The sequence below is a fragment of the Hemiscyllium ocellatum genome, chromosome 28 (assembly GCF_020745735.1).
Source record: "Hemiscyllium ocellatum isolate sHemOce1 chromosome 28, sHemOce1.pat.X.cur, whole genome shotgun sequence".
Taxonomy (NCBI): Eukaryota; Metazoa; Chordata; class Chondrichthyes; order Orectolobiformes; family Hemiscylliidae; genus Hemiscyllium; species Hemiscyllium ocellatum.
Genome location: NC_083428.1, coordinates 24,400,795 through 24,413,009, shown reverse-complemented (window position 1 = coordinate 24,413,009; position 12,215 = coordinate 24,400,795). Strand labels below are relative to the sequence as shown.

General features: G+C 36.6%; 1 protein-coding gene across 1 annotated transcript in view; it reads left to right on the top strand.

The window, feature by feature from the left end:
• fzr1a (fizzy/cell division cycle 20 related 1a) overlaps positions 1-11,814 on the top strand; it is a 41,430-nt gene extending 29,616 nt beyond the window's left edge. The window contains exons 10-14 of the mRNA XM_060846171.1: positions 1,145-1,329; positions 2,158-2,391; positions 3,577-3,681; positions 5,246-5,338; positions 9,635-11,814. Coding sequence (XP_060702154.1) covers positions 1,145-1,329; positions 2,158-2,391; positions 3,577-3,681; positions 5,246-5,338; positions 9,635-9,676 — 659 coding nt within the window. The 3' untranslated portion in view covers positions 9,677-11,814. The remainder of the gene's footprint in view (positions 1-1,144; positions 1,330-2,157; positions 2,392-3,576; positions 3,682-5,245; positions 5,339-9,634) is intronic.
• Positions 11,815-12,215: the final 401 nt, after the last annotated feature.

Sequence of the window (12,215 nt, the reverse complement as noted above, 5' to 3'; positions counted from 1 at the left end):
GAACCAGAAATGGTATCATCCACCACAACAGACCAAGACAGACAAATATAGAGCATGACAGAACACCAGCGCTTCATCAGAGGCTCACTGATGATGATGCCTAGCATGGTGACAAAATGTCTGAGAACAAATCTACCAGCTTAGTGAGCAAACTTACAACCTGATATATGATATTTTGCTTTCAAATGCTTTCCTTGGTAAAACATCAGTTGGAGAGAATTTATCTGTTCCCATCAGTGAGCTTGCATGTGCCATCAGTACAAAGAGAACAATCTTTAACCGAATTTGCAGACAGTCAGTGCTTAAATAAATGCATAATCTGTCACTGAATTTGAAAAAAAAATAGTCAGCTTTAAGTGTTGACCACCTCCATGAAATATAGCATGGTGATAAACCAGGTGTCTTATGTTACTGAAAACTGAATACAAAAATTTCTCATAATTATTGGCAAAAGGAAGTATAATTTGACAAAACAAGGAGCAAATTGCAGTGTGATACCATAAAAATCATCTGCTTAATGCAAACCAATGGGTAAAATTTTCATTAGTGTTCTACAGTCTAGTATTTATATGTCTCTGTTTATAACAGAAAACATTTATAGAGTAGCTCTTTTTCATTTTGATAAATTAACAGTATTTAGAGTGAATTGCAGGCCTTAGACCAAAATAGTATTTCTTTCATTTGTACTTTGCCTTCTCAAAGTTGAACAATTATAAAGCTAAGGTTTATTTTCTTTTTATTCAAGAACGGAAAAGAGGAATGCGAATGCTAGGTGTCCCATTACAATTACCTTTTTATTTAAAACTTTACCCTTTAAAAAGCCTATCCTATCAAAGTATTTATAGCACCAAAACCTACAAGTCAGAAATTTTCAAACTTGAAATAGAATATTTCCAAGTGGCAATTCTTTTAACACACTTTTTAAAGCCATTATTGTTATATGCTCTATCCCATATTTTCAGTGCAAGGTTGATATTTGATGGAAATGAAAGAATAACTTTGTATTTACTTTTGCTGATCTGTTGTCAGCAGGCAAATTGTCTTCTAATCAATTCAAATTGAAGCAGCTTTAAAACAAAGTCGTCAGTAGTTTTCTTTATGTTTTCCACCTGATACGCAGTCTAAGGTTGATTTGTGCTTATAGGGGCCCTTGCATGGAATGCTGATCAACTGTCATCAGGAAGTAGGGACCGTCTTATTCTTCAGAGAGATATCCGTACGCCACCCTTGCAATCAGAGCGCCGACTTCAGGGTCACAGACAGGAAGTTTGTGGTTTGAAATGGTCGACAGATCACCAGCTTCTTGCCTCTGGAGGAAATGATAACAAGGTAATGAAATGTATGAAGACCAAAACATGATGAAAACTAAGTAACTGATCTAAGCTGTAGTAACCGTAAGGGCATTACAGTTGGGTACAGTGCTGTTTAGTGCCAGAAGAGGAAATGGGACCGCCATTCCTGATCCCTATAAAGTAATTTTGGTAAGAAAGGGAATTCTTGAACAAGAACATCCTTGGCTGTGTTTCTTCCAATGAGATATATTTTGCAGCTTGTATATCAGTAATTGCCATTTGAATGAGATGCTGAAATTCAATTAGAAACATTAGGGAAATACAGTGAACAGGAATAAGGAAGAAAATGGGCACTGGGAAAACATCTGTAATCTGACTTGTTACTAGGTATTAAACTATCAGCATATTTATTTGATTTTGTGTTCTGTCTTTGTCAGCTCTTCTCTGATCACAACTGCATTGCTGTGAGGGAGTAGCAAGTGTAAGACAGTTTTCTTACAGGAACTGCTTTTTTTGAGCAGCATTGCTGAAAGCTAAACAACTGTCTACATATTCACTCTTGTACATAATTAGTATCACCTTGTCTTTACACTTCACTTAAAAAAAAATTAGTCATTTGAACTTAAGATTTTAAAAATGAATCACTTCTGCCTTCGCTAGGTAGTCAAGTATGACAAATGCATGTGCACACAAACTATGATATTATTCAGGAATGATCTAATTCACTTGTTTTACTGAATTTTTTTTTGTTCTATTGTTCTTTGAGTCCTCAGATTTAAGTGAATCAAAGATTATTTAAAGACAAAATATTTGTACTTCATATTGCAAAATCTGATTATTTTACATATAACTTGTTGTTATTTAGTTACTGGTGTGGAACAATTCCAGTTCAGGCCCAGTACAGCAGTATACAGAGCATCTTGCAGCAGTGAAAGCTATTGCCTGGTCCCCTCATCAGCATGGTCTCCTTGCATCAGGTGGTGGAACTGCTGATCGGTGCATCCGGTTCTGGAATACTCTTACCTCTCAACCTTTGCAGTGCATTGATACAGGTTCCCAGGTGTGCAACCTCGCTTGGTCCAAACATGCAAATGAACTAGTAAGTAAAAAGTTTATTTGCTTTTAGTATTTCTAAAGTCTCTAGAGGTTCACCACTGTTATTTTTGAGAATGAAACTTGCAATCCTTATCTGTTCTGGCTTAACTAATGGTGGTAATGCTTGCTAACAAACCACTCCATTTACCAGTCCAACAGGTGATAATTAATATTGGTCATATCAGTAATGGGCATATTTGAGAATTGATCAAAGTATATTTTAATCTGGAATTAGTGATTATTTCATTTTATTCAAGTATTGTTTTAATATTGTCTAGCTATTCCAATGGTTATACAGTCAATGGAGTAGAGTAGACTGGAGATGCGCATTGGGACCATGCAGAATTCCTGATGCAGTTACCTCCACGAGAATAGTCTAGGAAATTTAAACTTTCTATGAGCAATTCCTCTACATCTGGAACCCTACATAAAAAAGCTCCTTAACATTGGAGAATTCAGAGGGTTCTGACTCTCTTAAAATTAACCTAGAAAATGTTGGTGAACTGACCTGCCTCCCAATTGACCCTGCTGGAGCCAAAAACCATCTACCCTATCTACCTGGCTCCTACACTCCCTCCCTCTCCTACTACCTGCTGCCACCTTCTCTCCATTCTCCTTATTGTACATACACAGCTTTCTTCAGTCACTTTCAAAATGTCTTGGTGACCTTTAACTTCTGAAATTGGGCAGTAAGTTGTGTACGAAACTGATGTACAATGTTACTCCTGCACTCAGTGTATTTCTCCGTGTTTTTATTTGATGGAATTGTGGCCAGACAAGCTATCAACAGGAGAGCAGTAATATTAAAGGATTACTATTGGTCAAGTCTGTACCAATGGTAATCAGAATATTTGGACCATTGTTTTAGCAAATAAATCATTATGTTCTCCTCAATCTCACTTAATTGGTCGTTGGGGAAAACTTTCCATTCATTGAGAACATAATTATTGAGAGATTTTGCAGATTTTTATGGCAGTTGATAAAGGCGCCTTGTTGGGAATGGGCAACAGTTGAAATCCAGAATAAATGTAAGATTAATACATTGTTATGAATATTGGTGCTGTTGTGTAACATGTTACAATGATAACTGGAGTACAATTGGAATATTAATGCACTTTTTTTAAGTGGTGCTACAGTGGTTTTATGTACATTTTTATCAGTTTCACTAAATTAGGTTTATTATTTGTAGGTGAGTACTCATGGTTATTCACAAAATCAAATCTTGGTGTGGAAATATCCATCTTTAACACAAGTAGCCAAGCTGACAGGGCATTCATACAGAGTGCTATATTTGGTGAGTTAGTCATAATGGTTTTCATATTTGTATTGTGTAACTCAAAGGATTAAAATCATAATGTTTTTGACTTTATAATCAACTATGTATGCACTCAGTGCTAAAAAGCTTACAAGGCCAATTGACTCAAGATAATTTTGGACAAACTTTCTCGACTTTGCTAATATTGACATTAAGTATTTGCAGCTTTCTAATGTTAGTTAAGATATCTGTTCTAAGACACAGTTGACAAAGGCTTTGTTAATTAATCCCATTAATTTCAACTTTATTTGGTAATGTAAGTTAGTTTGCATGTAATATTATAGAAATGGCATCAGCCCGACAAAGACCTTGTCTGGGCAGTTTAGGATATGCCAGACAATGGGTTTAGATGTGTCTCGAATATCAATGAACTAATCCTACATATTTATTGCCATCTACTTAATCTAAACTATGATGTGTTGGCATTGATAATGATATTGGTCCGCTATGAAAGCTGCAGCTCAAAACATATGTACCCTACAAGGATCAGTGTAGGCTGGATGCCTCTCACAAAATCAGATTCCTCTTTTCAATGCAAATGTACTGCATTATTTTTAATCCAAGAGTATTGAACTTGAATGTAAGAAAAATGTATACCAAACTTTTGAACTAAGAAAAAATTGCCTCAAATAAATTTCACTTCTCCCAGCAAGATCAATACTGTTCAGCTATTGTCAGTTATAGAACTATCTCCAAGTACTCTGTAATATTCTGAAGAGTTCCCCTGGAACTTTTCCTCCAATTTGTATTTCCTTGCTGTGAATACATTATGCATATCAGCAAAATCAAGAAATCAACATCAAAGCCTGAAGATCTTGGCTGATTTTAGGGGAAGAGGCGGTCTGCAGGTAGATTTTATCTTTCCATTTCAGAATGTCGCTGGGTGTACAATGGCCAACAAGAGAGACTGCTAAACGTGATTGCTCATGTCACTGTATCCAGTCATTCTGAAATGCAGTTTTGACCTGCCAGGTGCTTTATTCTGTTTTACAGTCCTAAACATTAACACTTGGTGAATGCTGGGTCTATATATTCGGGAGTTGCCTGCATTGAGCAGCCTAGCTCAACTCTAGCATGTAGTTTACTGATAACACGACAACATTAAACCAAACAATTTGTCCAGGCTTGCTGACCTATATACAGGAAGCTGTTGTGGGGAGTGCACCAGCCTGTCATTACATAGTCAGAGTCATACTGAAAAAGTTTGTGTACATATATTTCTCTTATAGGTATCATTAGTATAACAGCCTCAAAAAAAATGTATCTGTGTTTACCTTTTTTATGCATACCTGTTATGTAGGTGAACGTAGAATTTGAATAGGTAGGTGAAAGTATTCTGCCTTACCAAACTCATTATTAAATAATATCAATTTAATCAGTCTCTCATTACCTTTTGCCTGTCAGAGAAGATTGAAGAAAAGGGAAAAAAGAAAGTAAATGCAGATATATTGGAAACAAGATATTTTTTTACAAGCTTCAAAAGAAATGTACTATTTTCACAAGCATTGTAAAGAAGTCAAATTCTCTTTTTTTTAATCTACAGGCAATGTCACCAGATGGGGAAGCCATTGTAACTGGAGCTGGAGATGAAACACTCCGATTCTGGAATGTGTTTAGTAAAACTCGTTCAACTAAGGTATGATACCTTGGGTAGCTGCAATGATGTTAAAGCTGTACCAGAAATCTTTGATTTTGTTAAAGAATCAATAGATCGTATTTTTGATTCATAATAAAATCATGCTATATAGGAGTCGCCAATCTGGTTGATTGTTGCACCTTTACTTAAAGGTATTACAAAACATAATTTGTTCCTACTGTTTTTCCCTGTGAGTTTCCCACAGAATTAGATGAGTGATTGATTGGAAAAAAAACACAGAATTGCATCAATGTGTCAAAACTACAGCAATCCGTGTAATGCAACATTCTCAGAGGCAAGGGAAGATAATCTGTTTTGCTTTGTGCATGAGACCAGAGTGACATTTTAGGTGCAATTGCTTCTTATCTATAAGTCATTGTGATATCAAAGTGGATTCCATTGTGAAAAACCACAACATGAAACCTGTCTACATTGGGATTTAAAGTATGCACCATATAAGATAAAGTTACTCATTGGGACCTTCATGACAATTAATAGGCTAATGGATAAATACAAACTATGGCTCATGTAAACTTGTTCTTTCATGGAATATGAAGGTTGCTGACAAGACTAGTGTTTGTTCTCCTTGTGGCATTCTAGGCCATTTCAGAGGGCAGTTAAGAGTAACATTGTTGTGAATTTAGAGTCAGATATAGACCAAACCAGGTAAGAAGAACAATATTATTTTCTTCAATAACATTAATGAAGCAGTTGGCATTTTATGACAATCAGCAATATTTTCAAGGTTATGCACCAATACTGAAACTTGCTTCATATTCCAGATTTATTAATTGAATTTGAATTCCACTAGAGTCATAGAGATGTACAGCATGGAAACAGACCCTTCGGTCCAACCTGTCCATTCCGACCAGATATCCCAACCCAATCTAGCCCCACCTGCCAGCACCCGGCACATATCCCTCCAAAACCTCCCTATTCATATACCCATCTAAATACCTTTTAAATGTTACAATTGTACCAGCCTCCACCACATCCTCTGGCAGCTCATTCCATACACGTACCACCCTCTGCGTGAAAAGGTTGCCATTAGGTCTCTTTTATAACTTTCCCCTCTCACCCTAAACCTATGCCCTCTAGTTCTGGACTCCCCGACCCCAGGGAAAAGACTTTGTCTATTTATCCTATCCATGCCCCTCATAATTTTATAAACCTCTATAAGGTCTCCCCTCAGCCATCGACGCTCCAGGGAAAATAGCTCCAGCCTGTTTAGCCTCTCCCTATAGCTCAAATCCTCCAACCCTGGCAACATCCTTGTAAATCTTTTCTGAACCCTTTCAAATTTCACAACATCTTTCCGATAGGAAGGAGACCAGAATTGCAAGCAACATTCCAATAGTGGCTTAACCAATGTCCTTTACAGCCACAACTTGACCTCCCAACTCTTGTACTTGATACTCTGACCAATAAAGGAAAGCATACCAAATGCCTTCTTCACTATCCTATCTACCTGCGACTCCACTTTCAAGGAACTATGAACCTGCACTCCAAGGTCTCTTAGTTCAGCAACACTCCCTAGGACCTTACCATTAAGTGTATAAGTCCTGCTAAGATTTGCTTTCTCAAAATGCAGCACCTTGCATTTATCTGAATTAAACTCCATCTGCCACTTCTCAGCCCATTGGCCCATCTGCTCCAGATCTTGTTGTAATCTGAGGTAACCCTCTTTGCTGTCCACTACACCTCCAATTTTGGTGTCATTGCAAACTTACTAACTCTACCTCTTATGCTCGCATCCAAATCATTAATGTAAATGACGAAAATTGGAGGACTTAGCACTGATCCTTGTGGCACTCCACTGGTCACAGACCTCCAGTCTCAGAAACAACCCTCCACCACCACCCTCTGTCTTCTACCTTTGAGCCAGCTCTGTATCCAAGTGGCTAGTTCTCCCTTTATTCCATGAAATCTAACCTTGCTAATCAGTCTCCCATGGGGAACCTTGTCAAATGCCTTACTGAAGTCCATATAGATCACATCTACTGATTTGCCCTCATCAGTCTTCTTTGTTACTTCTTCAAAAAACTCAATCAAGTTTGTGAGACATGATTTCCCACACACAAAGCCATGTTGACTATTCCCTAATCAGTCCTTGCCTTTCCAAATACATGTACATCCTGTCCCTCAGGATTCCCTCCAACAACTTCCCCACCACTGAGGTCAGGCTCGCTGGTCTATAGTTCCCTGACTTGTCTTTACCACCCTTCTTAAACAGTGGCACCATGTTTGCTAACCTCCAGTCTTCCGGCACCTCATCTGTGACTATCGATGATACAAATATCTCAGTGAGAGGCTCAGCAATCACTTCTCTAGCTTCCCACAGAGTTCTCAGGTACACTTGATCAGGTCCTAGGGATTTATCCCCCTTTAACCGTTTCAAGACATCCAGCACTTCCTCCTCTGTAATCTGGACATTTTGCAAGATGTCACCATCTATTTCCCTACAGTCTCTATCTTCCATATCCTTTTCCACAGTAAATACTGATGCAAAATATTCATTTAGTATCTTCCCCATTTTCTGTGGCTCCACACAAAGGCCACCTTGCTGATCTTTGAGGGGCCCTATTCTCTCCCTAGTTACCCTTTTGTCCTTTAATATATTTGTAAAAACCCTTTGGACTCTCCTTAATTCTATTTGCCAAAGCTATCTCATGTTCCCCTTTTGCCCTCCTGATTTCCCTCTTAAATATACTCCTACTTCCTTTATACTCTTCTTAGGATTCACTTGATCTATGTTGTCTATACCTGACATATGCTTCCTTCTTTTCTTAACCAAACCCTCAATTTCTGTAGTTATCCAGCATTCCCTATACCTACCAGCCTTTCCTTTCGCCCTGACAGGAATATACTTTCTCTGTATTCTTGTTATCTCATTTCTGAAGGTTTCCCATTTTCCAGCCATCCCTTTACCTGCGAGCATCTGCCTCCAATCACCTTTCGAAAGTTCTTGCCTAATATCGTCAAAATTGGCCTTTCTCCAATTTAGAACTTCAACTTTTAGATCTGGTCTATCCTTTACCATCACTATTTTAAAACGAATAGAATTATGGTCGCTGGCCCCAAAGTGCTCCCCCACTGACACCTCAGTCACCTGTCCTGCCTTATTTCCCAAGAATAGGACAAGTTTTGCACCTTCTCTAGTAGGTATATCCACATACTGAATCAGAAAATTGTCTTGTACACACGTAAGAAATTCCTCTCCATCTAAACACTATGGCAGTCCCGATCGAGGGTTTGGAAAGTTAAAATCTCCTACCATAATTACCCTATTATTCTTACAGATAGCTGAGATCTCCTTACAAGTTTGTTTCTCAATTTCCATCTGACTATTGGGAGGTCTATAATACAATCCCAATAAGGTGATTATCTCTTTCTTATTTCTCAGTTCCACCCAAATAACTTCCCTGGATGTATTTCCGGGAATATCCTCCTTCAGCACAGCTATAATGCTATCCCTTATCAAAAATGCCACTCCCCCTCCTCTCTTGCCTCCCTTTCTATCCTTCCTGTAGCATTTGTATCCTGGAACATTAAGCTACCAGTCCTGTCCATCCCTGAGCCGTGTTTCTGTAAGTGCTATGATATCCCAGTCCCATGATCCTAACCATGCCCTGAGTTAATCTGCCTTCCCTGTTAGGCCCCTTGCATTGAAATAAATGCAGTTTAATTTATTAGTCCTATCTTGTCCCTGCCCTGACTGTTTGACTCACTTCTGTTCTCAACTGTTCCAGTCTCAGATTGATCTCTTTCCTCACTATCTCCCTGGGTCCCACCTCCCCACCTTACTAGTTTAAGTCCTGCCAAGCAGTTCTAGCAAATTTCCTTGCCAGTATATTAGTCCCCTTCCAATTTAGGTGCAATCTGTCCTCCATTTACAGGTCACTTCTACCCCAAAAGAGATTCCAATGATCCAAAAATGTGAATCCTTCTTCTCATGTTATTAAGTCATGTCTTCAATTAAATCGGGTTGGTCAGGCGCTCTGCTTACTGGTGATGATAATTCTCCAAAATTATTGGGATAAGCGCTTTATAATAAGAAGGAATGTGTGTGCAGGAGAAAAGGAAAAAAAGCAAAAATATAATCATTCTAAAATAATGTAATGGTTTATACTGAACAAATATGCTACTGACAATTGTTCTACAAAGAACTACATCTTCTACCAAGACACATTGAATATCAAACCAATGGAATACTAATAAAAGGGAGATAATTAAAACTTTGGGGTAAAAACGTTTATGAATGCAGAAACTTAAGTTTTGTTTTGAATCAATTTACAGGAATCCATATCTGTGCTGAATCTCTTCACAAGAATACGATGATGATTAAGAAATTACTGTGTTAAATAGGGAAAATTCTAACTGTCCCATAAATATACAAGAAACTTGCATCATGCTGGTACTGATTTTTTTTCATTTGGATGGATGTTGTAAAGATTTTGCTGCTCATTCCAAACAGGTTGAATTTTTAAAGTATGTTTTCAATTATGTTTGTTTACAAAGAACTGTTTGAAAAGACTGCCAAAGGTTTTGAATTAAGGTCTACTTAAGTGCTGATATTCTAATTTGCTTGTACAGTTTATATAAAATGCCAGCCGCAACTTTCAGATGAAATGAAATGCCAAGCTATGAAATGCACAGTGCTACCTGTAAATATTTTTCTGTTGGTATTGAAAAATGTACATTGAATATAAAGTTCTGGAGAAATGCAGTGAGAATGCTAAAGAAAACTTGATTATGGAGATAAGTGTAATGTTTAAAAGAAACCCTGAATAATAGGCTTTCCTGTGTGCCTATATATATATATATATATTTTGTAACTGTATTACAAGGATTTTCAAATTTGTTAAGCAGGAAGATTTCTTCCCTTAAGTATTTAGTTAAAATGACTGGCTTTGATGGGTTAACATCATGTTGAACTGCACCAATCGTTATATTATTTAAAATTATGATTGGCAAAAATTCTTAATACTAGACATAAATATCAAATGAGGCATGAACTTCAATTGTATCAGAGTTTAAAAGGTCTTGCTGCTTATAATGTTGAAAATACTTTTCTGTCAAACTGTACAAATATGGATGGCAAAAAGCACTTGAATTTTTAACCATGAGTGGCAATTATTACTCAGACTGTAATTTTTGTACACTTTTTTTTAATACCATCTGTGATTTTCAGTTGAGCTGTAAAACTGCTTTGTGTTCTGTAATAGTGAGTGAGCACCTTTTGAAGTTATTTGTATATGTGGATGAATATTCTGATGGTCAATTGAAGTGAGTAAAGCTGTTAAAATGGTAAAAGTGGTGTTGCACAATGTGACTTGGAACTTTATTATCTGCACCTCGTACAACGCATTGAGACAACAGCCAGGATAACACAACAAAATATAATATGACAAATCTGCAAGTTTGCTGATGTAAGGATATTTGAAGACTGGAATTGCACTGTAATCTTGCAAGTCATACGTGTTCTCACTAAAAATAGGAAAAAGTCCAAATATATTTACCACATGTTCTAAACTGGTTACACAATATTTATAAATGACTTCATTCATATTTTAAGAAAAGAAATTTGGGATCTTTGCATAATTATTCACTAAAAATTCATACTGAGATTAAAGTTTTTCATCATTTTCTTGCTTTACATCAGGTTACACTAAATGAAGCCTAGGTTTGAGAGCAGACAGTAGAAAGTAATGTATCTACCCTCCTGCATTCAAATCTATCTTTGACAACATAGAATAGATTCCCTTTAATTCAAGCCATCTAAATATACAAATATGGATTTTTTTCCAGTGATCATGACTGTGCAGAATAAACTTGCTTATAATTTTAAAAATGTTTTAAAAACACTTGCAGTTTTTCTGAATATACAGTGAAATGCATTCAATTGATTGAGTATTTTCAGTTTAGATTTTCACCTATCTGATGAATGTCAGAGGAACACTACGTTAAACTGTTCCAAACCCTTGGAGCTGTTGTTGGACATGAACATAAATAATGTTCCCTTCTCTTTCATTGTCATTTCCCCTTTTTAACTATGGTGAATTTCAATGTTACCTGGTATAGGTTATAGTGTAGTGATGTTATCATGACAGTAAAAGACTTCATTTTCAAGTGTTGTGAATTACAGAAGACTTCTTTGAGAGAGACATGAAATATACTGTTTAATATTGGATGAATACCTGATTACAATATTACAAGATTTCAATGATACATAGTTGTTTTATCATAAAGCATAATGCACCCTTCCTCCACCCCCCCGAAAAGAACTGGCATGTTAGATTTACAAAAGTCAAATAAATAGTGCATACTGAGAACTGGGACGTTTTATGTGCTTATGTATCATAAATGCTTCATAGCTGTGGTGGTACGACCCTTGCTGACTAAACTTCCAATATCTGCCTGTTTACCATTTGCCAAATAAATTGCCGTGCAAAATATCCAAGACTTAATAACAAGTTTATTTATTCAAATATATGTATTAATTTGTGAGCTGTCATTAAAGGATGTTTAATATATTGGATATTAGCATATGGTTATTATAAAAGATATGCAGTTATTAAAAACATAACTTAAAAGGCATTAAACAAAGAAGACCTCTCAGTGATGTGTTTTATTTGAAGGACTAAAGCTGTGAAAAGCAATGCTTTATTAATTTTTTCAGGGATACAGCAATGTGCCACTCCTCCATGATTATCTGGACTACTTGAAGATTAATTTTAAACCAAAAGATTATCATGGTAATGTAGTATGTGAAAGAGTATTTTCTCAAAAAGTCAATTGCTCTGTGGGTTGACCAATTCTGAGATTAGTGTGTTTTTTTGTAGACTCATAGTTGCATAAAGGAAATATGGGAATGAAA